This window comes from Lonchura striata, chromosome 3 (assembly GCF_046129695.1).
Source record: "Lonchura striata isolate bLonStr1 chromosome 3, bLonStr1.mat, whole genome shotgun sequence".
Taxonomy (NCBI): domain Eukaryota; kingdom Metazoa; phylum Chordata; class Aves; order Passeriformes; family Estrildidae; genus Lonchura; species Lonchura striata.
Window position 1 is genome coordinate 43,255,931 of NC_134605.1, and position 26,875 is coordinate 43,282,805.

Genomic DNA, 26,875 nt, shown 5'->3' on the forward strand with positions numbered 1-26,875 from the left:
CTGGCCGGGGCGGCCGGGGGAGGCCGACACCGCAGCCTTATCGGCGCGCCGCAGGCCGGGCCGGGCCCGCGCGGCCGCGGCTTCCCGGCCGCCGGCCCATGGGCGGCGGCGGCGGCTCGGAGGCGCCTCCTCCTCCTCCTCCCGCCGCAGACCCGCGCGGCGGGGACCCGCGACCGCAGCAGCAGCCCGGGCGCCGTGCCGGCCGCATGGCGGGCTACGCGCCGCGCCTGCCCTGGCTGCTGCCGCTGCTGCGCCGGGCGGCGCCGCCCCCCTGGGCTCGGGCGGCCGCCGCGGCCGCCGGGCTCCGCGCCCCGCCGCGCCCGCCCGGCAGGTGCGGGGCGCACCCCCTGCCGCCGCCGCCGCCGCCGCCGCTGGGCTGCCCGTCCTGTCGCCGCCACCTCCTCCCCGCCGCGGCGGCAGCGGGCGGCGCCCCGCGCTCCCTGAGCACCGCGGCGGGCGCGGAGCCGCCGCGGGGGACCGCGGGCGCTCGGCCGCGCTTCGAGGCTCGGAGGCTGCTGGCCCTGGCGCACCCCGAGCGCCGGAGACTGACAGGTACCGGGGCCGCCCCGGGGCTCTGCCCGAGCGGGAGGGGGCGGCGGGCGCCCTGCCCGGAGGGGCTGCAGGGGCCGGGGTGCGCCACCGGAGCGGCCGCCGCCGCGGCGAAGGAGAAGGTCGTGCTTCCCTGGAGAACCGGCCCTGCTGGCAGCATCCCAGCACGGCACGGAGTCTTGGCGCGAGCCTTCCATACGTGTGAAAAGCTAAAAACATACATTATCCCCCTTCTTCTCACTTTGCCATCTCTTAATCTGTTGGTTTTTAAGGGAAGGCAAAACTTTTGGAAGTTAAAATAACTCGGTTCCGTTTGTTTAATGCCTCTGTGCTTGTTCAGCGTTGGCTTCACAATCTACCTGTGATAAATTTGGGGCCAAGACTACATGAAATTAAGTAAAAAAGGTAACCTGATGAGTTTTTTTTTAAATAAATCAGAATTCTCGCCTCCAATATTTTTTTTTGCTTAAAACTTTTGTAACACGTTTTGAAAATTGTTTATTTTCTAGTGTCTATGCGGTGAAACCAAAACACCGTGGCTTAAATTACACCTTAACATTGATATGTTCAGCGTAGTATAAACAAACTTTTCTTGACATTTCTTCTCATGGGTTAATACTATAATAGCTGTTGGTAAGAAAACAATGTCAAATTATTATTTGCTTTGAGTTTTCTAAGGTATCTTTATTGGCAGACAGCATGTACACTGTCTCATAGTACCTGTAGTCCTCTGTAAAAATTTAGGTAGTTCCCATAGAATGAATAAATGGTGTTTGAGAAGAGAGATGAGGTAGTTGTACATATAAAGAGGTGGTTTGTGGAATACAAAATACTTTGCGCAAGATTTTATTCGCACTGGATATTTACAAGTTTCACTACATGTTAGTGTTATATAGCCAGCATAATTTGGGTCCAAATGAATGTTTATAGATTTTAGACTACCTGCTGGTTTTACAATGAAGTTTTAAAATACTGTGGTTTTCCCATTTAAATTTCATCAAGTAAATAAATCAATTATTTTAAGGCTGGCTTTTAGGACCCAAGGCTTCTAAGTATCTGAAAATTTAATTTAGTTCACTTTACTGGGCACTCGCTGCCAGCTTGTTTATCACAGGCAGGGTTATAATATGCTTGTTTGTAATTATGTTTTGAAATAGAGAAAAGCATCCTTAGTCTGTGCAGTCTGCTGATGGTTTTATTTAAGTAATCAGCTATCACAATTACTAAAAACCAGCTACATGCAGTTTTGTCTTTTGAGATAACAAAATAGCCCGAATTAAAAGGTTTAAAAAAACCCTAACACAACAACTTGATGATATCAAGTTATGAAGATTGAAAAAATATGGAAATGTAGTAACTGCTTTTTTCAGTGTTCAGTTGGTCTTCACCGTAGGAGAGGAGTGAATTTATGTAAGATTCTTCTTTACTGACACCCTTCTTAAGGGAAAAGTTGTAGTTAAGATGTAATTAGGTGGAGTGATGGAAAAGCTGGCAGGGAAAATGCTTTTGGTCATTACAGTGCAGGGATAACAAATATGGGTAAAATGCACTGTAGGTGGTTGTAGGGAAATTGCATGTACCCATTGTATCTGAAATATGTAAAAATAGTCGCATTTTGTTCCTGTTGCAGCTTTGTACTTGAGAACCTAGTCCTCAAAAACCTAATATGTCTGGGTTTGCTCCATTCAAAAAAAGAGGAAGGTTAATGGTTTCACTATATGAAACAATGAACCAAGGGTAAAACATATAATTTCCTCTTTGAGTCCATGTAACTGTTAAGCAAATGGTGTGAGATCTCTTCAGAGGTCTACATGTGCTGTTTAGTTCACTGAGTTCTTCCAGATTTTCTGTGTTTTATAGAGCGGGTGGCTTGTAACATAGGAGTGTAGCAGTACCAGTGTGTAGTGCTGTGTGCCTTTTCTGGCATCTCACATAGCATGAGTTGTGATGGTCTGTCTGCTCCTTGCAGTTGTGAGTTGAAATTCACAGTCACAGAAGGTGAAGTGGTTGCTGTGAGGACAGCAGAATGCCGTGGGAGCAGAGGATGAGTTATGAGGAAGTTGAGCAAGCCTAGCTTCACCCCTCTTGGTGCACTGGGGAAGTGGTGTCAGCTGATGAGGTGCAGGTACAGAGGTGAAGGTGACCTGCTCCCCTCATGACTGGCAGCAGAGGAGAAGGTCCCATCTTGCTCTGTGCAGGACCTCTTCACCATCCAATGGTTCAGGAAGAAGGGGTGTGCTCTGGCCCAGACTTCCCATGTGCTAGCACACAGCGCCTCTTGCAGAGGGAGCTTCTGACCCTCTGGAGGCTCCAAATATCATACTGCCCCCAAAAAAGAGTATCAGTGTAATATGTTCCATGTCCAATTACTTCTACAGTGGGGTAGAGCTATGAATGTATTTTAAATGGGACATGTGTGTTAAATTTTGTTGTTTGCAATTAAAGTGCTAAAAAGAAGCCCAAATACTATTGTGGGAATTCACTGTGTTAGTGACCATAGTTTTGTGTAGTGATTAGGAGTTTGTAAGTTCCTTAATACCTTCCAGGTTTAACAAAGGAGAGAAGTAGTTGTAGGAGTTCTTTGGACGATCTGGTGTAGTCAGGTAAGGTAAACTTGCATCTTCAGCTAAGTTCAAGTCTTGGGGAAGAGGACAGGGCTATTGTTGGAATTATTAAATCCTGCTGTGTGTGTGTGAGACCACAAAAATGCCTTTTCAAAATGATCCCTTTTATATCCTCCTGCCTCCTTGTTTTTCCTCGTGAGAATCTGTCTGTTGCACTTTATCCAAACCACACTCGAAGGAAACAATAGTTGTATTGAATTGTAAAGTAAGCACAAGGAATTCTGACATTTTTAATCCCATAGCAAAGTGTGCCCTTTCCCTCTATCAAACTTTATGTGCATAGTGTAAGATTTGTTTTGTACACAGGTCTTCTTTAGAGGCATTCAAGAAATGTTATCTCAGATACTTTATTTGGTAATTTTTTGCAAGTTTGTAATAGCTGTTTTCCTACGGATTAAAATTTCAATTAAGTCAGGAGAGCACTGCCTTATTCATAATTGGATTTTATTGTATTTTAAAATTACACCAAATGATGCACATCGAATTTTTTTGGAAGGCAATTCTTGTGGTTTTAAAATCGCAATTCCTATATGTATATATATGTAGAGGCAACTCACTGAGTGTTTTCTCATGTGCGATGCGCCAATGAAATATAAGCTAGATGCTTTTTATTGTTTCTCCCATAGTTTTCCTTCTGATTTTCTCAATTTTTGGTATGAAACTTACAAAAGGTCCTAGCAGCCTTGCAGCTTTATCACAGAAAGTTTGTTTGTTTTTTTTTTTCTGTGTAATTGATTGTTTATTTTGAACTGGGGGTGAACTGTTAGCGAAACTACTTAAGTAAGACGTTGCAGAAACAATAGCTGCTTACCACTGTGATCAGTTAAGTGCTTAGACCTTAATTTCCTTGGGGAATGTTGTTGCTGCATTATTTGTGGATATAGGAGGAATAATAGCTAGGTTGGTCTGACATAAAGACTGTCTTCTATACGGGGTAAATGTCAACAAGTTAAATGCTTTACTGTTAAATGCACGTTAAAAAAAAGAAGCCATATTTTCTCCTCTAAACCTAGAGTTATTCTGTTAGTTTCTAGCATTTTGTGAACTGTATTTTTTTTTTATGAGCACAGTAACACAGTTGCTCTTAATGTAAGGAGGGTGGTTCTAGAAAGTTTTTGCATAATAATAGATGCAGTGCAGTTGTCATGTATGAATTTACTTTAACACAGAAAGAAAACCACACCACTCATACCTAACCTAGAACTATACAGAACATCATTAAGTGCTTGCAGTGTACTCTGGAAGAAGATTTTTGTCTTGTAGTAAGTATTTGCAGAGCTGCCTCTTCACAGAGTTGATACCTTTGCAGGTATCAGCTGATACCCAAATATGTTGTGGTCCAGTGTCCACGAAAGGAAATGAACTTTATTTGACCAAAAAATGTAAAATTTACCAGTACATCTTCCTCCCATAAAGAACAATTGAAGAGCCCAATCTTCTTGAATGTACATTATAATGTGGTAGGTTTTATTCGGCACTCCAAATGCCCTTGTGGAAAGCCAGTCAGTGTTCAGCTTAAAAATCCCCCACATATTAAATAAAACTGCACAGATAACTGGTTAAGGACAGACATTAATTGTTACTGGCAGAAGGATATTTCTCAGAAATCCAAAGTTTGTTTCTGACCCTCCAGCCCCCCATATTTAAATGAAACCAGTACGGGACCTAAAAGATTTCAGGAGGTAACACTCATAGCTTATGAAATAGTAAAATCTAGCTACTGAGACCTGTTTCTGGGATACTGTGCAGTGCCAGATCTCATCAATACCTCATTTTTCTGTCTTTTATCCCTGATTGGCTTGGATGATCTTAATTCATCTGTGATAAAATCTTTATGTATTTGTATTCAAAACAGCCCCTCACCAAACAGGCTTGCAAGTATTTTGTCTTCATACATTTCCACATACTATACTATACTTGGTGAGAAGGGTGCTCTGTTATAAAACAGCAAAATTAGAAGTATTCATTGTCTTGGTGTTGGTTTTGTGTGTAGAAAATTAATTTATGACTCTTTGGAGTCACTTAGTCTACTTTCTGAAGAGAGGTTTCTGATAGCTCTGCCTAGTTATTGCTTGTAAATGTTGTGTTTTATCATTTGGCAACCTTGTCATCTTAGGAAGTTGCAGGTTCGCAGGTTCGCTGTCAAGAAGCAAGCCATGTCAGCCTTAACAGAGAGTGTGTTGATCTTAATAGTGATAAAGGCATCACTTTGGGCAGTAATCTGGATTTCTGTGCAAGCAGATAAGCAAAGTGTTTGCATAACATTTCCAAGAGGGTTGCTCAGCTGCTCCTGCAGACAGCTTTCCTTGTCATGCTCCTGTTGCCACTTTGAACTCTCAGAAGTTCCACTGATCTGCCTCACATTTTCTTTATTGTCATCTCAGAACCTACAAAAATTAATTTAAAAATAAGAGAGTGTGTTTTGGGTCTTTGTTTGATGTAATTTTCTGGGTAACAGAGTAAGCCATGTGAAACTAATACTATAGAGTTTTCTCTGACCTTTTTTTCTATCAGCAACAACCTTCAGTGTCACTGGAGTATCTTCGTATCTGGTTGCTGAACACATTGAACTCCTCCCTTCTGCCAGTTATCACCAGGACAGCTCCTTTGAAGGAGGCAATGCAATGAGTGTTTGCTAGTTCCTATTTTTTCAACTAGTCAACATTTTAAAAGAAACAGAAAAGAGCAGCCACTTGGCAACTGTGCTATTTTCTAGTTGATCTGCTGGTATAATCAGCATGAGTTTCAGTTAGGGAACCTGATTTTACATGTGATTTGCGATTAAATTAATAAAGATATCTATGTTGCCTAGTTCAGTAGTTTTCAGTTTCCTTTAGGTACTAGTATTTGCTCTTAATTCAGTTAAGGCTGTTGGAAGTAATTACAGTGAAACCTGTGGTAGTTTGAATGAAGAACTGAAGATAAATTCAAGCAACTAGACAGAAACATATGACAGGTTTAGCTATACAGTCCTCTTCCTTCTGTCAATATTTATATCTGCAGTTCATATGTACTGTTTCATCCATAACTCAGAAATTGTCTGGACTAATGGAGACTGAGCTGCCATGCAGTACTGTGCTTATAATCAATGCTTTTGTCCATCTCCAGCTGCCTTGGAGACCAACCATTTTTCCTGACAGGAAATAACCTGGGTTTTGTTGGATTTTTCCCTGCTGCTTCACAACTTGAATCCACCAGTGCTGCCAGGCTGTTAATAAGGTCATTCATGTATTTTTAGCTAATAAGTAATACCCTTTTGAGATGTGCCTATGGCATAGATCAATAAGTTTGCACCAGAAAGTTTTTTACTTTCTCCTCTGGTTTCTCTTATAGTTTCTATAACTTCAAGTCAAAGATCCAAATCCTCTATCTTTTGCACACTTGCTGGTTGGACTGTAACACAAGGGAAAGATTGCAAATAAATATTGTCTGAGAAGCACAGGCTGCAGCTATGCATTTTTTGTACTCTGAATTCTTCCTTATAAATACATGACTGTATTTACATTTCAAGCAGAAACTGAAACAAAGCTTTCCATGTGTATGAGAAGGTGGTAAGAGGCATCAAACCATCTGTGTCAGGTGTTAGAAGTACTGCTTACAGCAGTGTGCAATAGGGAGGCTGGCTGTATCATAGAAGTGATACAAGAAGCTCGGTAGAATGGAACTAAACTTCAGGACTTTCAGTACAATACATTTTTTGTCTTCAAAGACATTATTTGCTAGTAGTTTTCCAGCAATCGTATGAATGGTTGCTGTAAGTGTGTGGTTGGTTCTTGGAAAATGATGCTATATAAATGTCATTGTTTGTTGTGGTTTTCGTATCAAGTTTGTTCAGTTTTCAATTAAGATGTGGTTTTTTTCTAGCTCTCAGCCTTCCAAGTGTGGCTTGCCTTTTTAGAATTAAACTTTGTTGTTGGCTCAAGAAATTTCTTTGCAGATTTTAGTTCAAAAGGCTAAGTTTTAGTTGAGTGTAATTTTCATACTTTGTGATACACCTTCAAAAAGCTACACAGGCTGTTCCATTGGTTATCCTGCTACTGGAATTCAAGAGCTCTGCTCATCAGAAAATATATTTCTAATTAAGACTTACACTATTTTTCTTTTAGGCCAACAATAGTAAATAGTAAAACAAAATGAGTGTTTATAAAATTTAAGAGAAAAATAAATTCTAAAATGTATCAGTTAAGAGGAAATAAAATTTGGGTTTTTTTTTTGGTTTCTGGTTTGTTTGGTTTTTTTCCCCAATAAAATTGCATAGTTCTCAGATCAGATCTTTACTTCAGTCCATTGTTACCTCAGAAGCAGACAGCTGGAAGCTTCCATACAGTGACAAGTATGAATAATAAAACCCAAACCAAACAGAACTTGAAGGATTGTGTGAGAGAATTTGGTAACTTTCAGTGTTCTCAAAGGGTGACACCTGTGAAAAGTTAACCTTTTTTGGATGGTGCTGTTGAAGATTAGACAAGAGAAGTGATTCCAGGACTGTGATTATATACAAAGGCTTTCCAGACTCTTAAAATGTGGCTTGCTAAGTTAATTTATGCAGTGGCTTAAAATACCCCTTTCAGAACTGGGTGTAAAAGACTGCTGATTATTTCAATTGGCACTTGCAAGCTTAATAGAAGTTTCAAAAAAATCATTTCATGAAAAAATAATTTCATTTGTACTAGGATCATGTACGTTCAGAATAACTTTCCTTTTTCTTGTTGATTTGCAGCTGCTGTTGGCTTTCTGGCAGTTTCCAGTGTCATTACCATGTCAGCTCCTTTCTTTATGGGGAAAGTTATTGACATTATTTATACAAATCCCAGTGAGGATTTCACTGACAGCCTGACCAGCCTGTGTGCCTTGCTGAGTGGAATCTTTTTATGTGGTGGTGCTGCTAATGCTACACGTGTCTACCTCATGCAGACTGCAGGTAAAAACAGAAGCAAAAGTGGTACTGAGAGTCATCTTGTGTTTTGCAGAGTCAGGATCTTAAACAAATTCTTGGCAATGGCCAAGAGATGATTTTTGGAATTGTTAGATTTTTTGTAACCAGAGCAAGGTGAACTAATAGTGTAAAGATAAACATGCTGGAATAATTGATCATTTTTATTTGCTGTTAGGTGAGATCTTCAAGATTTTATCTAACACATCTTACCAGACTCTGTTCCCTGTAATGTGCCTTGTTCAGTGCTGTACAATCCTGTGATTTTTGTATTGTTGGTGTCTGTGTAAAGTCTCTTGTGTCATGCTTGTCTGACTTATGTTTTTGACAGGACAAAGAATTGTGAATCGTTTGAGAGCAACCATGTTCTCCTCTATTGTGAAGCAAGAAATAGCTTTCTTTGACAAGACCAGAACAGGAGAGCTGATAAATCGCTTATCTTCAGATACAGCCCTTTTGGGCCGCTCAGTGACTGAAAACCTTTCAGATGGACTCAGGGCAGGAGCACAAGCATCCGTGGGGGTTGGAATGATGGTATGGTGGTCTCTTACTTGCTTGACACTACTTGTAGTTTCACATTTGTTCCAGTTCTATTAGGTGAGTGTGAGTCAGTCAGTCCAGCAACAATTGTGTGTTCTTGGGTACAAGTGTATTTCATTGTTTCTCTACAACAGATGCAGAGATTATTGCAATAGGTGATGTGCCTGTAGCCAGCCAACTTGATGTTTGTTCACAAGCAAAATTTGGAGGATGATGGATTGACATTAACTACTGTTTCTACCCAAAGTTATCAAGCAAAATGTAGTAGGCAAATCAATTAATTCTGTTATTTCTGAAGATACTAAAATCAGTGATAACATTCCCATGGTTGTTGCAGGTAAAATACAGTATGAAGGGCCTGATAGAAAATTATCATTAAAGTTGGTTGATTCTGGTTGAGCAAAGGGCACATCATATCTAATTAATGCCGAGGATTTTTACAAGTATTAGTATTCCTGCTTTAGTCTGTCAGTAAAGAATATGTTTATGTAGGAGCCTTGTTAATGAAGGCTTCAGTGCAGGGCATCAGTTAATATTCCTTGGTGGTCAGTTAGATTACATTAACATCTGACTTCTTTTGAGAGTGTTTTTTTTTGTGGCCTTAATTTTTTTAAGCTTATGCATTGATGTGGTAATTTCTGCTGTCTACTTGGAGTTAAAAACAGACAGCAAATAATATTTTCATAAAAATAAGCATCCAATATTTTCATTATTAGAAACTGTTAAGAGTTTCCACTATGAAGCTTTAAAGCTTTAATATTTTGTCACTGATAAGAATTGCTGATAAGAATGGCTTTCTGTTCTCTCTTACAAAGGGACTCTAAGGCTTTATCTTACCACAGATAAAATTAAATAACTTTATATAATATATTCTGCCCCAAAATACTGCCATGAGGTAGTTGTAAGAGGAGGACTATAAAAGCTTGCCAAGGAAAGGAAGAAGATACTATTATTAAATAATTATCAAGTCTATCAATTACGTTGATTTTGGATCTTTGTGGAGACTTTTATCTTCAATACAGAAAGCAAGTTGAAATTACAACACATTAGATCTACTGTCAGTAAATCTTATGAAGAGAACCTCTTTAGGTGCTTTAATGATGATTATTATAAGTAATAAGTTTTGCAGCAATAAATTAAATGCCCTGTTCCACCCATTCGTGGGCGCTAAGGAGTACTGGTGACTCCATCTGTTTGTTCCTCAGTTACCCAGAAGTACTGTATGATATTTCTCTACTCAGAGCTTCAGAGTATTACACCATCTACTCAGAGTATTACACCATCTAATAGCTACACCATTTAATAGTTGTGAAAGCACTTTAGAAACTATGTAAAGCTTATGTCTTTCAGCATCCCCAAGAGATTTCTTGGTGGGCCTGTTTACTGGCAGGTTAAGGTGCTTGACAAAGACTACACCGAGAACCAGTGAGAAAGCTAGAAATTAAATCCAGATGGCTTTGTTTATAGTCCTTTGTTCTAACCTCCCAAATGCTGTGGAAGAATGCATATTCTGCCTGGAAAAAAAATTAAAGCGTGATAAATGAAAGCATGACAGCACTAAATCCCTACTAGTTTTAGAAAAGTAGCAAGTGAAATTACACTTCAGGGATTATTTTTAATCTGAATGCTAAACTCTGACAATACCTTTTTCTTCTAGTTTTTTGTTTCCCCTAGCCTTGCTGCATTTGTTCTGAGTGTTGTGCCACCCTTGGCTGTCCTGGCTGTGATTTATGGCAGATACTTGCGAAAGCTTACTAAAATGACTCAAGATTCACTTGCAGAAGCAACACAGGTAACCTTTCTAATTAACTTTGAAGTTGGTCTAACGTACATGTAATGCTCTGTGTACATATCTTCTGAAGAAAATTGTACTTTTAGTTCTGACACTAATTTTGCACCTGAGTAGTATGGCAGGTAAATGTCAGTAACACTTATTCACAGATCTCAAAAACAACCATGCTTCCTTTGTCCATAGCAATATAACACAGAGATACTAGGCCTTGAGAATTTGTAAATGTAGGAAATTACAAGGAGCTTAGGCCTTAGCTTTGTGAGAAAAAAAAAAAAAAAATCAGCCTATAAAGTCCTGTGGAAGTTGGTACCTGGATTTGGAAACTACTTTTCTTGGATTATGGTTTTGAGCTTGAAGCCATCAGGAGCATAGTAGATTAATGCTTCCTTTTCTAGCAAGTCTGTCCCTGAAATGCATCCCTGATTGCTTGACCTTACTGTCAGCTCTTAAATGTTTCTTAAACATTTTCCTCAAAGGCTTAGGGTGGGGAAACATTATTATAAAGCACAGAAATATAATTAGGAAAGCTGTAGTTAAAACAGTCACAGTTGTCAGCTGTTATAAGTTTGAGATGTCCATTGTAGAACTGTGTAAAAGGAAGATTAGCCCAATCTTTCTGTTTGTCTTCTTCAGACTGTTGGTGGGAAGCTCATGCCTTTGTAAACCAGGTGTGGGACTTCATATGAACAAGCAATTGTTGTGTTCCATTCAAATTTTCAGGTTGAATGAGAGATGAAAGGAGAATTACTTTTTGTCTCATACTTTTACTTAGAAAGGGTGAAACTTGTTTTTATTAAGACCATCACAATGTCCATTAACAACTTTGTGTAATTGGTTACAATTGAGGTATTTTAGAATTAATACTTCGCTGTTTAGAAGTTAAAATACTGAGTTGAAATGAGACATTAGTAGTTGGGCTAAATTAATTCCCAGCATTGCTTAGATCAAATGAGTGGAATTAAGTAATAACTGCAGGCTTTTTTGCATTACTTGGTACGTAACAGAATATGCATTTTTTCCCTTTCCATGATGTTATTGCATATTGTGAATAGTAACTTCCCTATGGGTTTTGTTCACGCTGAATTTTTATATTACGACTACTATTATTACTACTACTACCTTTTTATATTTTTCTGTCTCTGCTAGCACTTAAGATAATCTTGGGGTGTTTTTTTTTTTTTTAACTGCCTGGGCATGCGATTTGCTTTTAACTTAATAGAATTTTAAAAAAGGGGGTTTGGGGTGGGGAGAGGAAGGCATGAGAAATTTCCAGTGCTATCCAAAGATATGTTGATTAGTGAAGTGATATTGGTTTAACTTTCAGATGTTCTGTAATGTGAGCATTTCAAATTGTGTGTCTTTGTGGTTCTGTTTTGTGCTTTGCTTCAATGCAGTTAGCTGAAGAACGTATTGGAAACATCAGAACAGTTCGAGCTTTTGGGCAAGAAGTGGCTGAAATGGAGAAGTATACAAATAAAGTTGATTATGTGCTGCAGCTGGCTAAAAAAGAGGCACTAGCTCGGGCAGGCTTCTTTGGAGCAGTAAGTGTATTTAATGAAAGTAAACCAACCATGTTATGCAAAGTGTCAATTATTTTAAAACTCCCGATGGTACTTAAAAATCTGGAAGTAAATGATTGAGAATAAATAGAATAAATTGAACATACATAAAACTGTGGGAAGACTGAACTTAAACAAGTCTAAATTGCTGTGAAACTGCATCTCAAGATAAAACAGTATGATAAAGTCACTTTAAGCCTCAATTTCTGCACCACACCCCATAGTTGGAGACTACTTATCTGAGGCCACACCTTCTATTCAAGGAATTAAACCAGTGGAAACCTTCCCCTACCCTTAGCATTTAGAGGTTTGGCTCCCCAGTGAGAGGAGCATCAATGGATAGGAAGGTGGGAAGTGCGCAGGTAGGGGAGGGAGGCTTGGATTTTTCCATAACTGTTTGTCTAATTGAATTCTAAAACTGGAACATAACTGCAGACTATCAATTCTTCCTTGGTAACGATGGTTGCAAACAATGTTTAGTGTTCCTTTCTACCATGGGGAAGAAAAAAGCCAAAAATGTTGCTTGCTTTTTGAACATTTGCTGGATAGCACTGTGCCACTGGATGTCTGGCTGGCTGTTGGCTGGTTTTATGTTAGAATTGTTGAATTTACCTCCAAAAGCCTAGATACCTATAGTTGTGAGAGTTCTTTTCATTATAAGGAAAGTTCTGAAACAGCATTTTAGAGGGTGAAATTTAAAATGTATGTGACAAAATCTGCCTTTTTCATTTTTCCTTAGACTGGCCTTTCTGGGAACTTAATTGTCCTCTCAGTGTTATACAAAGGAGGATTACTAATGGGCAGTGCCTACATGACAGTTGGTGAACTCTCATCTTTCCTCATGTATGCTTTCTGGGTTGGCATAAGCATTGGAGGTATGGAATGGGAAATTAGGTTTTCTTCACTTGAAAGCATTATAGTTATTATAGGGGTGGGAGGGAAAAAGCTCTTTAAAAAATCTGACTTTCTTAAAAAATGTTCTGAATGAACTACTCAAGGAATCATAATTTTTTTCTTCTGAAGAGTTAATGAAAATAATAATCTGTAACTTAATATAAGGCTTCTTTTTCCCCCAAAAGAAAGGTATTTTTTTTTTCAATGTGTGCATGTGATGGTATATATTACTTTAATTTTCTTTAGGTCTAAATTAAGATACTTCCTGTATTGTGTAAAGCAATGAAATATTTGGGTCTATATTAAGCATACTTTACTTAGAAAGGCATGTAACATTTAGCTGTAATTCAGTATAGAGTGTCCTCCACTGGAAGAGTAAACAAAGCGCCAGCAGAATACTGCACTCAGTGCTAACCTTCTGGTTTTCCTTACTCACTGACTCATCCCAGAAGCCCACACACTGTAATCTACTGACCCAGCAACAAGCTGTTCATCTTTTTGTCAAAGGTGTCTTCATGGCTGCATACAGGCAAAAATGAAGATAAGTTGCTCAGAAGCTTCTACAACTTACTGGAAGCATTCTTTAAAATAACCCTCTTAATTCTGATAGACTAGGAGGACAATGCAGCTTTTTCTTTTTTAAGACTAGGCCTGATATCACAGGGAGCACAAAGACGTGCTTGAGGGCAAAATATAACAAACCTGCTTCCTTGTATATCAAAATTCCAGTGGCACCCATTCCAACTACCAGCCCCCTTTCTTTTCTGCTTAAATCATTGAAGTTTGGTCAATGGAGAGATACCTGGCACTTTGAAAACATGGGACAAGCTGATATTAAATAAATTAAGATTAGAAGCACTGCTAAAAATACCATTGAATTAACTTTCATTTGCTATAAAAACATATTTTTAAATTCTAGGTCAGATTATTTAGAATGTAGTTCTGCACAGAGCTCATTCTCAGGGGGATTCTGAAGTAGAGGTGTCTTGCCACAAGAGACCTGCCTTCCTATGTGCCTACAAGGCATATAAATCTTCTAAATGCTAAGTCTGCCCTGTATATGTCATCAATACATATAGGAGTTGATGCAACTGTGAAGTTCATTGCATAATCGGTGACTTTGATCTTCTTTGTTGTAAGTTTGCTGTGTTTTCTTCCCAACACAGAACATAGGTTATGAAAAACAGAAATGTTTTCTAATTTGTATTTGCTGTCCATATTATATAGTGTTTTGTTTATGAGTGGTTGTGAATTTGCAAACCTCAGTGTTTGAGTTTGAAGTTGCTCAGTGAGGCTTATGCCTTCCCCTGCTCTAGGATGTGATTCTTCAGCTCTTTTTTCCAAGCAGAGAGCTACTCACCTGACTAGTGTTGCAAACTTTCAGATAGTCCTTAGCAGCAGCATGATGAAACACCCTGCCTACACTTACAGATTTGTGACCTTGAGATGAGCTTCTTGCTCTGCAGAAATAAACCAGTAAATCCATTATATGTATATTTAGATATACATATTTTTATGTGCACCTTCATTTTTCTGGCCTACTGAAATAAGTCTTAAGTGCTTTACAGGAATTCAAAGATCGTTAAATCGGTATCTTTCTTTTGAATGGCACACAAAAATTTAAGGAATTGGACATTTTATATCCATATACTACTCCATTTTTAGTTCTGTGTTTCATTTCTGTGTTTATGTCAGCTGGAAAGCCCTTCAGCCAAGCTACTTTCAAGATTATTCAGATATCTGCTAAGAGCTGGGACCCAGTACTATGTGCTGGTTGAATGCAAAGCCATTTTCCTAAAGTTGGATGCTGTTCTTTCTGACAGGTGAATGAAAAAGGGCATACATAAGCTGAAGGGTATTCACATTTTCTTCAGAGTGATTTGTTTACAGATATAAGGAAGAACGGTGAATAAGGGTTATTGGCAGCTCTCAAATGAGACTAGATAGGATTTAACAAGTTTAACAGTTTGTTGGAATAAAAGATCCTCTACATATCTGATCCTTCAATGCTGCTGCTGAAAAGTATAATGCTAATTTTATCTCTTCTATGTCATCCATTGAATATGAATGAATAATACTGTTCTGCTTTTTGTTTAGGTTTAAGTTCCTTTTATTCTGAGCTCATGAAAGGTCTAGGTGCTGGTGGACGTCTTTGGGAACTTATTGAAAGAAAACCCCAACTTCCATTTAATGGTGGGTTCTTGGTCTGTTACTATTTAAAGGTTGATTCTGATTTATGGGTCAGCAATACTTTAGATGAGTGTGTGTAACACTGTTAAGTAATGACTTACATCACTTTCAAAGAAACTAAATATAGTCATAATCCTTCTGCCTTTACCTAAGCACGAAACAGATGATGAAAAATTACTTTAATAAAAAATTTTAGAAGCCAAAAGTTTAGCTTAATTAATTACTTTTGGTTTAATTATTTTTTATTTATTTAATTCAGAATATGATTTTAAATCATATTACTTTCTAATTTATGTGACTGAGGACATAGTAGTTTCTAGCTTTTGGAATTTCTTCTTGATGTCATCACTACTTCCTCTTGATTCAGCTTTAGAGTGAAAAGAGTGGAAAGAAGAAAAAGTAGAGGAGGGAGGAGCTCTTTGAGATGGCTGTATCTCATATGTCTACTGAACGGTTTACTGTGCTTGTCTCTAATGGCTAAGAAATGATCAGAGAAGCTTTCAAAACCAGGTGGTTTTCATTAAGAGTATTGCAAGCTTAAACATTTCATGCTGATCCAGTGAAAATCAGCCCATAGTAAGACATGTTGATATGAATTCTAACTTGCAGGCACACAGTTTGAGGCCTTTCAGCAACACATACTAAACTGAGTTTTTGAGTTGTTCTGCCATAGGAGTCAGGTACTGAGGAATGACTGGGGAATAAAAGGAAGGGTAGGGCTGATAGGGGGACTTCTGTTTCTTGGAATAGTATGGATGTGCAGCTACAGCAGGTGTTGCTTTTGGAGTGATTTGCACCTTTCTCCATGCAGTAATACTACCCACATTTTTTCTTTATTTGAGGGGGCAAGATTTTGTTTTTGCAGAGCTCTGGTTGTTGCTGATGACAACAGATATCTTGGGAACAAATAATAATGTCATTTTTCTTGTGTCTAGAACACAAACAAGAGACAAGTATGTAGCTTTTAGATATTTTTACCATGATATATAGAGGAAGGTCTTGTGGTAGCAGACTTCCTGTATTGCAGTAGTTTCAGTGTTTCGGGCCATGGATAGACTGTGCAATAACTGGAACTGAGACTGTGGTAATAATAAAGATTATACTGCTAACACAGGATTTAGCAAACACTTTATTTTCTGAAAAGGAGGTTTACAGGCTATTGTGGAAACATTACAATGTGTGTGTCCATCAGTTAAAGTCAAGGAAAGAATCTGGAATTGTATGTTCTTGCCTTTTCCATTCTAATGCTACTATCATCAAACTGAAAGCCTGGAGAAGAAATGGAAACCTGGAAAAAAAAAAAAAAAAGAGCAGAACTAGCGAAATCTTGATTGCTACTTATGGGTATCTTTGTTTCCTACCCACAGTTACTGTTTAACCAGACATAGGCATGTGCTACCCTATGCTGTGGCTGGTTGGGAGTTAATTGTGTGCTGCATCTGAAAAGAGTTAAGGGTTTGAGCTGTGCTTCTCCAGCACAAACAAACATGACTCGGGTATTGCTCTAGTATTGCCAGTTTTTACAAAGTTGGTGGGAACTTCATATTTTGGGAATGCAGTCCAATTAATTTGCTTTGTATGGATACGTGTAACTGGGTTTTAACAGGGCTTGAAGAAATTTTGTTTCTTTGTCTTAAATATTTATAAGGTTTGTCTAGTAATGATATTAAGATACTTGTTTAAGTCAAATGCTGTGTTCCAGAAATAAACTGGTTTTATTTAACTTTGGTAGTTGTTAATTCATCGTGGTTTAATTAATGGAAAAGTGAAATTTTTATTTCAGTGAACTGTTGCCCAAGAGTTAGGCCTCTGATTGGTATTTGAATTTATTAAATATGCTTTCCACTGAAAGAAGAAAATAAAACTAAAAATTGTCTGTTAGTGCAACAAACCTAGCAGCAGCTTTATTCCAGTGACAGGAACTGCTCTTGTTCAGAGGAGGGTGCTTCAGGTGACTTTTGTGGCTTGGTGAAAGGGCAATAAATGATTTGCAATGTTTGTCTTTTTTGTGTTCTGTGGTAACTGGACTTTGGCCTTCACCAATGCCTTTTTATTTCATTGCTCCTAATTTACAAAGCTTTAATTGTTTATAGTATGTTCACTAATTCAGATCATTCTATGAGAAGTGATTGTTGTTAGTGGTTAGGTATTAGCAAGATGCAAATTCTCCCTCTTGCTGTAGGTAGCCTACAGGTTCTGTGCTGGTGAGCAACCTGAAATTACATTCAGGAATGATTGGTATACCACACTGATTCTCTCATGGCTGAAATATAACCACTGTGGTCCGGAATTGTGGCTTGCAGTTATCCATAGATTGAATGTGAAGATAGATACTTCTATTGAGTGTCTGTAAAGCAAGTTCTAGGAGGGCTGAGCTAATTTTTGTTTCTGTTCACATTTCTGTATTTTATTTTTTGTTATATAGAGGGAATCACATTAGGCAAAGACGTATTCAGAGGTGCTTTGGAATTCAAAGATGTTGAATTTGCCTATCCAACACGTCCAGAAGTATCAATTTTCAAAGATTTCAGCCTTTCCATTCCAGCTGGCTCTGTTATGGCTCTCGTTGGCCCAAGTGGTACAGGGAAATCGACGATTGTATCCCTTCTGCTGCGGCTGTATGATCCAATCTCAGGTATGGTTTGTGTATAGCTCTCATTTGCAACAATTAATGCTTTGCATCTCAGAAAACCTTATAAACAGTTGGGGTTCCTGTGCCTGTGGTCCATGTCTCCTTCTGGAGTGTATGGTTACCTTGTGGTAGTGCCTGCATAGCTTTGCATTTCTGATCCACCACTACAGTGTGTGATTCCCCAGGGGTTGTCGTTCTCAGCTGTTCCTTCAGACTCTATCAGTACATGTCAAACACACTTGACTTTACTGTTTCCTAACTTAAGGTACTATCACTGTCGATGGCTTCGATATCCGTCAATTAAATCCACTGTGGTTCAGGACAAAGATTGGAACAGTAAGTCAGGTAAGAAAGAAAAAAAAATCCAAGGGGATGAAATAATTTTGTGATCATCTAGCTTTTCCTCACTTTCCTTCTTTTTAAAAATAAATCATTTTGCTTCTCAGTGAAATTCTTCCATCTCACCATAAGTGCTGTTGCACATGCTTTGTTCTAAAAATAACTATTTAGAGCTAGTTCCAGTATTCTGTAGTCTGTTTTTACATAATCACAGAGATACAAAATGTTAGTTTAGAAGAAAAGTGTGCATGTGGAGACTGGAAGGTAAATTGCTGCAAATTGTATAGGTATGATCAACCTAATGCTTGCTATAATTTGTTGAAGAAAGTTACAAAATTCTTAACACTTAACTACCTTTTGTATTGATAGAAGTCACACAATCATATTTTACGCAGCCATTTAAAAAACTGACCTTCTGTGCTATGAGTAGTTTCCAGGAAATCATAATTTCAATTAGGAAAGCATGAAAATACAGCACAGTTTGCACGCACTTAGTTTTATAGTGTCACCTTCCTAGCAACCTCTATACTCTGGAAGTCAATAGTGTCTTAAAAATAAGCTATTTCATCAATTTAAATGTTCATTCCCTTGTCTCCCCAGATACTTCACAGTATAATTATCTTTTAGGCTGATGTTCTGCTTAATGTTCTGTCTTAAAATAAGAGTAACTGAGTGTTTGGTGCATTTCAAAACAACTTCTTTATGTAATAATGCCACCAAAAGCTTTTGTATAGAAATTATTTCCCTGTTGGCACATTAGCACTTTTCTTCTTGAAAGAATCTATTCCATTTAAATTGCCAGTAGGACGTCAATACGTATTCAAAGAACATAACTCTACTTTTTAAACAAAGCTCACTTACCTTGTTTCAGACACTTTGCCATTGTACATCACTTGTCCTATCTCACAGTTCTCTATTACAAGCTTGAATACAAATTAAATGCACATGCCATAAAATCTGTGTAGAGATTAAGAAAAGAATCTTCACTGTTGCAAATCATAGAATAGTTTGGGTTGGAAGGGACCTTTAAATGTCATCTAATCACTTGTCCTATCTCACAGTTCTCTATTACAAGCTTGAATACAAATTAAATGCACATGCCATAAAATCTGTGTAGAGATTAAGAAAAGAATCTTCACTGTTGCAAATCATAGAATAGTTTGGGTTGGAAGGGACCTTTAAATGTCATCTAATCCAATTCCCCTGCTTTGAGGAGGGACATCTTCAACTACATGTGGTTGCTCAGAGCCCCATCTGTGATTGAGCCTAAGTTAGAATGTTTCTGAGGATGGGCATCCAGCATCTCTGGGAAACCTCTTCTGGTGTTTCACTATGTGCATTATAAAAAAAGTCTTACTTACATCTAATCTAAACCGACCCTCCTTTAGTTTAAAACCATGATCCCTTTTCTTATGACAATAGACCCTGCTAAAAAGTCTGTTTCCATCTTTCTAAAGCTCCCCTTTAAGTCCTGAAACACCACCATCAGGTCTCTCTGGAGCCTTTTCTTCTCCAGGCTGAACAGCCCCATCTCTCAGCCTTCTCTCACAGGACAGGTGCTCCATCCCTTCCATTATGATGATATGTGGCAAAGGAAGGGCTTTTGATGTTTGAATGTATAGCTCTTCCTAAAGTCTTCCTAAAATACTAGGAATTGAGAGTTATATTTTGTCAGTTAAAAAAGCAACTTAATTTTGAATTGTTTTTCACTGTCCATTTTGGTGTTAGGGGAGGAGGGTTTTTTTATTAGTTTTTAATTGAATTAACTCTATCTTACATATTATTTTAATGGATATTCTAAGTGGAATATCTGTTATCTGGCATACTAGATAACACATGCATACAATTACAGATCTACCATATTAGTTATGTGTTTGCATTTGTCAGGAACCAATTCTCTTCTCCTGTTCTATTGCTGAAAATATTGCCTATGGTGCAGAGGATCCTTCTACTGTGACTGCAGAGGAGATTCAGAAAGTTGCTGAAATAGCTAATGCTGCTAGTTTTATCAGAGATTTTCCAAAAGGGTTTGACACTGTAGTTGGAGAAAAAGGCATTTTGCTTTCAGGTACGTTTTTATGTTGCTTATTTTAAAAATCTTGATGCTATTGAGTGGTGTAAAAATTCTGTCATTTTTTGTTACCACATTTTTTTCCAAGCTGTAACCTGCCATAAGTATTTAGAGAATACTCACCTCCATTCCCCATTAGTATATGGGCCTAATTCTGCTCAGTCCAGGCATTCAGTCCAGTTAAAATTACCTGACATCTGTTTTCCTATTTCAATTTACTGATTATTTTTCCCCAGGTGGACAGAAGCAACGAATTGCAATTGCTCGAGCTCTGCTCAAGGTAAGCCAGCCCCCAAACAAATATTTAAATACTTCTTGGAGGGAGGCAGGAAGAATTAACAAAGAGGAGGTATTTCAATGGGAGAGGTAGGAACATATTTTAAAAATGGAAAACTGTATCTTTTATGTTAATGAAGTTTGAAAGGGCTGAGTGGCTTAACTAATGACAGCTTACTTAATGTCAGTGCTTCTCCCTATCTTTCAGCCATGTTTCTTGATAGTTCTTTCCAAGACTGATGTTAAATCATTGTATAATGGCCCACTTCCGTAAGATGAGGTCAAGGATGAAGGAAGACTTTAAGAATGTGGTACTATTAAAGCATATATGATGTCTGTGTTCAGAGCTTTATCATTCATGGGCTAATTTATCTGGGTTGCAGTTTACTAGGAATTCAGATGCCTTGTCTTAGCTTTGAGGGGGGGTGGCCTGGATTTGGAACAAGGTGATATTTCAGGCACAATGTAGTGTCATGTTTTTCTTACGGGTATGGGTCTAGTTCCAGGGCAGGCTCTGTGCTGCACAATTTGAGGGGGCTTCTGAGGATCAGAACAATAGAGAGCTTGATTCAGGGACAGCCATGGGACCTTGCAGGGAGGCAATTTGTTGTTGATGCTCAGCTGGAAGTTTTGATTCTTGCTGAACACAGTTTACATTCATGTTAAGCCACAGAGGTGTCTGTAACATCTTGGCATGTTCAGTTCTGCTAGATTAATAGGCATTTCATGATACCTGTTGTTTTTACCACAAATGCTAAAAAGCTGACTGTATTTCAAGCCATGCATTTTATATGGCTCATGGGATTAAAGACTTAATTTTGTAAAAGTAAAAAGGTAAAAAATAAATGAGTAGTTGATATACTGGGATATCTGGGGATGCAGTGGAGTCCTGTCTGTCCCAGATAAAGTTTAAAGCTTTTACTCTCAACTTTATCAAGGAAGTTTGGGTTATTTTCTGTAATTCAGTAGTGAATTCTTCTAAGGGATGTGTGTGCTGGCAATTTTATTTTTTTTTTTATAATCTAACTGGAGAAGTTCTTAAATGCTAGTTCTTAAGTACTATGTGTTTACCTGTGAATGAAATACTGCTTGTTGGTAGGGCTTTGTTACTTTCAGTTACTAAGACAGTTTTATGTAGCAGACTGCAAGCAGAGGGTAACTGAGCCTCTGTGAAAGAGCCACATCAGAACACAGAACTTTTGACCACGATGCTGCCAAGAATGCCTTAGAAATAATCTCCCCTCTTTAGTTCGTATCTTTCAAATGGTTATCTCATAATAGTATTCTGCTATTTTAGTTTGGAAAATTTGAAAATTGAGGAGTGTTGTTTGTTTTGTCCTCTTAGCATTTAGATTTCTTAGAAGTAATGCTTTGAATGGTGCTCAGTTCTTTTGATGAAGTAGGTACTCCTAATTGGAGTTTTAAACTGTATGAATCCTGTTCTCTATTGATATGAATATTCAGATCTTGTTTAATTGTTATTATAACCAATTTAATTTTTTTATTTTTAGAATCCTAAAATTCTTCTGTTAGATGAAGCAACAAGGTAAGAAGAAAAGAAATAGAAACTTAGAAATTATGTACCTGTAAAACTCAGATTTGGGAACTCGCTCTCTTTCTTTCTCTCTCTCCATATCATTATACATTATTTAGATTTATGCAAAGCAGAAAGGATAGCTGGTGCATTGTGATTTTTCATTGAGTTAAATTCATACTGTGTAACATGATTTTGAAACATCTACTTAAGGCTTTTTTGGCTCTGTAGTTTAAGTTTAGATCCTAGTGTAAAACAACTAGGCTTATTGTGCAGTGTAACTGATTTTTTTTTCCACTGATTTTCTTTGGTGTTATTTTCCAATGCTTATTTTTGCATTTGAGAATACGTCATGACTGTAACTTAGATGTGAGCACTGAGCATGTTCATGAAACTTTCCTGCAGTTTCAGTGGTTCATCATCACCACAAATAGAGAGGGTTTGCAGTTTTGGCAAAATAAGCCTCATGCGTACAAAACCAACCTGCCTTACAATAACAAATATCCTCCTCTCCTCTCTCCCATCCCCTCCCATTTGTTACTAGTGCTTTGGATGCTGAAAATGAGTATCTAGTGCAAGAGGCTCTGGACCGGCTGATGGAAGGGAGGACAGTCCTAATTATTGCTCATCGTCTGTCTACTATTCAAAATGCAGATTCCGTTGCAGTCCTTGGCCAGGGTAAAATTCTTGAATGTGGGAAACATGAGGAACTACTTGCAAATCCAAATGGACTTTTCAGGAAACTGATGCAGAAACAAGCTTTTCTTCAGAATAATGATACTTTTGCATTAGATTTACAATCCAGAGAAAAGGATATATTAAAAGAAAACGTATGAGACAATGTATGAATAATTACAAACTTCAAAGACTATAACTTATGTTTCAGTTATGTAAATGTTATATTTTTCCAAAATGTACAAAATATTATTTTGAAACTTAAATGTGTTTAAACTTTTTATTGAAAGCTTTTTAGTAACTATTGTAACTTTTAAAAATGTCTGTCACACTGAGATCATTTCAGGGCATAGATTTTTCTGCTTGTGTTACTTTGAAACTGTCTAGAATCTTGTTTGCTGTAATGCATTGTATGAAGATGTGCTCCATTCTCAAGTAAATTCAGTATTTTAAAGGTAATTAAATTACAGTCTTATCATTTTCATATAATTGTCTCTCTCTTTCCAAGGAACTTTCATGTTTTGTGCTTGTCATGAGTCTTAAAATGATGGAATTCAAAAATGCATGACACAAACGCACTGTGAAAGTTCTGTCGGACTTCCACTGCGCTGTCCTTCCAGATACCATTTGTTCTGCAATGTGATTATGTGTTCTGAAGTTGACTGTGATCCCCATCTACAGTTCCTGTAGAGAATTACATATGAAAAGGGTATGAAAGCACAAGTTGGAGGAAAGTTCTTTAATAAAACAAACCACCCAATGGAAAAAAAGGCAAACAAACAAAAAAACTTTCTTTACAAAAGGACAAAGGAAATTGTTTTTAACAATTGTTAACAAATTACCACATGAAGTCACATAGGAAAATCTAAAATTTTCATGCATTTTCTTCCGTTTTCTATTTTCTCATTTCTTTAGTTTCACTTTCTCTCTAAGATGGCATCCAAAAGAACATGCCCTCCCATATATGTTTTTGTCCTTTTTAAGGCATATATAAGTTTTGTATTGTTAATTAAAATTTCAGTGATAGAAATCATGAGTTTTGCCTAATTACTTTATTAGAAACAACTAGTAAACAACATTTTCAAGGACAACTAGTAAAATAGCAGCATTACATTAATTTGAATAACTGCAGGGGGATATGTTTGAGAGTGAAGAGTTTGCTTCATGTTTCTGATTGAAGAGTCTTTCAATAGAATTTCTGAAGATGCAAAACCCCACAAGATTTTACAAAGCTAGAAACTTCCCAGGTCACATTAAAACTCATCCATGCTGGAAGACCTGATTCACAATAGCTGAAATACCTAGTGTTGGGCAAGCTTAAAATGTTCGTCCCATGAGTGGCACCTTGTGGAATACAGTGAAACTATTAGAGAATGAAAATAAAATTACATCCAGATGTGATTGTATCTTCAGATAAAATTTTCCTAGAAGCATATGTTGTACTAAAGTTATGCAAAAAATACTCCCGACCCAATGTTTAATTTCATTGTTGACTATTAATGTATTTAGAGGGGTTTGCAGCTTTAATCCTCACTCATGTGATTTCTCCTTATTTGAGATCCAATGAGCCCATTTATTCCTGTATTTACACAGGTTACAGGAATTCCTTCCAGCTGAACTGAATGAGTGTTTCATGTCTTTTGTTCATTAGTTGTCCTGGCAGGTAGTGCAGCTGACAGAGAAGTGTGAAAAGCTACACAAAAGCTCTAGTCCACGAAAAGGTAAATGTATGTCATAACAGTTACATTGTTTAGAAGACTTTTTTGGATATTTATGGGACAGTCAAGAAGTGGTTAAGTCTCTAACTGGTATCCGTACAAACTATTTTTGTGCAGAAAATTAGATTTGAATGTTGAATTGTATCTTGTAAAGATGGAGCTCTTGCAGGGCTGAGACAGCCAAAGGAAGCCGACTAATTCCCTGAGGAAGTGTAGCTGCGTATAGATAGGGTTCAATCAGCAAAACATAATTCTCATGCTGCATCGTTTCAAATATTTTAGGAACAAGCTGTGAAAAGGAGCCTTCAGTTTTTCAAATAATTTGAATGTCACCATTTGGGTTCAGTCATAGAGGACCATAATCCACATAGAAAGTCTAACAGCCCTGAATCTATTATCAAAAACCATGGTTTTGAAAAGTTATGCAATTTTTAAAAATATTCTATTTTTAGTTAATTTTATCTTAACTGATTTGCTTTGTTAATACTATACATTCAACTCAACTTCTTCCCCAAGTGTGGTACATACTTACCTTCTGAAAGCTTTTTAATGCTAACTGATGCCATTGAGCATTTAGTTCCCCTTGAAGGCTAAAATCTATTTTTATACCACAGAATAGCTGTCGTGCATGGTTGTTATTTAGCGTAGATGTGAAACGTGCCAAGGTCTGTATGGAAAATGGTTTTCTGTATTTATTTATTTACTTAATTAGAAATGTGGGGACAAACACAGGTATGCACAGGCTATTTTAAAGATAAGGCTGGAAAATACGTCTTTCCAAATAGTCTTTGAACAGCTGCTTTTTGGTCATATTCAGATGGTTAGTGCAAGCTAATCGCGTGAACTCGGCGGGGAATGGTACCCAAGCCCACCCTTGTGAATGCTCTGGGAGCGCCCCGAAGAACGGAGCTTCAGGGCCGGTGAGTGAGGCCCGTGTTTAGCTCGGCTGAGGGCGGGCAGCGCGGGGGAGGAGCCCGGGCCGCCATTCCGCCCTCAGGGCCGGCCCTGCGGCCTCTCGGACCCGCTCGGCCCCGATCGGCTCCTGCCGGCCGCGCTCGGCCCCGCTCGGCTCCTGCTCGGCCCCGCTCGGCGCCTGCCGGCCGCGCTCGGCTCCGCTCGGCTCCGCTCGGCTCCTGCTCGGCCCCGCTCGGCGCCTGCCGGCCGCGCTCGGCCCCGCTCGGCGCCTGCCGGCCCCGCTCGGCTCCTGCTCGGCCCCGCTCGGCGCCTGCCGGCCGCGCTCGGCCCCGCTCGGCGCCTGCTCGGCCCCGCTCGGCTCCTGCTCGGTGCCGCTCGGCGCCTGCCGGCCGCGCTCGGCCCCGCTCAGCTCCTGCTCGGCCCCGCTCGGCTCCTGCTCGGCCCCGCTAGGCGCCTGCCGGCCGCGCTCGGCCCCGCTCGGCGCCTGCCGGCCGCGCTCGGCCGCGCTCGGCCGCGCTCGGCGCCTCTCGGCCGCGCTCGGCTGCCGGCTGTTCCCGCGCGGCCCCGCCCCGCGGTGACGCGCTCCGCGGGCGCCCGGCGGCAGCGCGGTGCCGGTGCCGCTCCCGCACCCACAGCCATGTTCCCGTCGGCTCCCGCCTCCCCGCGCACCCCGGGCGGCTCGGCCCGCAGGACCCTGGGCAGCGCCGCGCCCAGCCCTCTCTCCCGGCCGAGCGGCAAGAAGGGCCTGCCCGTGGTGGCGGCAGCCGCCTCCCCGGTGCTGTTCTCGCCGGTGGCGCGGAAGAGCGGCTCCCTCTCGGCGCGGTGAGTCTGCCCCTCGCCTCAGACCCGGCCTCGCTGTTAGCTGCTCGAGCCAGCCTGGGTTATATCACAGTACTGTACATTAAAGCTGCACATACACGGTGCTCCGTGTCCAGCGGTGTGAATACCTCATACTAGGTTTTAAATGCGCGAGTTCCTCAAATATACCCCCGTGTGATACAATTATGAGATATGAAAATTATAAGAACTTCTGTGTTTAAAAATAAGCTAAAATAGTAAAGTTCAGGCATTTCACACCCGCGTCTCTCCCCAGCTTCTTCCCCCGTCTTCTCCCTGAGGTACAGCATGAGCCCCAGACCAGTTTCAGGCTTCATAATTTCTTCTCTCAGGAGAAGATACTTGTCGTACAGTTAAGATAAAGAGGATTGCCAGTGTTCAGTTTTGGAGAACTTTTACTTTAAGTCTGCATAATAATTTTTTCAGGGTGCCAGGAATGTCTACTAGCTATATATCAACTTCTGCCATTTCACACAGGGAGGTGTGAGGCATCAATTCACTTGTGAGGAGACATAAAAAGAGGGCATTAACTTGTAAAAGCAGATAAATTTGCCCACCTCACTGTGTCCAGAGGACAACACAGACCTGTGCTGTTCCAGAGTCAGAAGGTGGAGAAAGATACAATGAAGCTTTTATAAATGGTAGTCAGTGCAGTCTCCGCAGCAAGCTAAGGGTGGTAGAAGTGCTGTTGGGTCCAAGCTGCCATGGCTGTTCAAAGTGTTGCACAGCGTGTGCTGCCCAGCAGTGCCAGAGCTAGGGATGGAACTAGTCCTTGCAGTCAGGGAAGAGCTTCTGCT

General features: G+C 39.5%; 2 protein-coding genes across 4 annotated transcripts in view; both read left to right on the forward strand.

Annotated features, from left to right (window-relative positions):
* Nucleotides 1-206: 206 nt before the first annotated feature.
* On the forward strand, nucleotides 207-23,086 carry ABCB10 (ATP binding cassette subfamily B member 10). Its single transcript, XM_021527137.3, has 13 exons — nucleotides 207-552; nucleotides 7,894-8,094; nucleotides 8,438-8,640; nucleotides 10,304-10,438; nucleotides 11,833-11,979; nucleotides 12,737-12,872; nucleotides 14,989-15,084; nucleotides 17,507-17,716; nucleotides 17,979-18,058; nucleotides 19,940-20,120; nucleotides 20,360-20,403; nucleotides 21,911-21,945; nucleotides 22,478-23,086. Exons 1-13 carry the CDS (start codon nucleotides 207-209, stop codon nucleotides 22,767-22,769), a joined length of 2,106 nt encoding a protein of 701 aa, XP_021382812.3. The 3' UTR covers nucleotides 22,770-23,086.
* A 2,773-nt stretch (nucleotides 23,087-25,859) lies between these two features.
* The window catches only part of NUP133 (nucleoporin 133), a 30,352-nt gene continuing 29,336 nt past the window's right edge, over nucleotides 25,860-26,875 (forward strand). For all 3 annotated transcript variants that reach the window (XM_021527133.3, XM_077782107.1, XM_021527136.3), the window contains exon 1: nucleotides 25,860-26,063. In XM_021527133.3, the coding sequence (XP_021382808.2) occupies nucleotides 25,879-26,063 (185 nt within the window). In that variant the 5' untranslated portion in view covers nucleotides 25,860-25,878. The remainder of the gene's footprint in view (nucleotides 26,064-26,875) is intronic.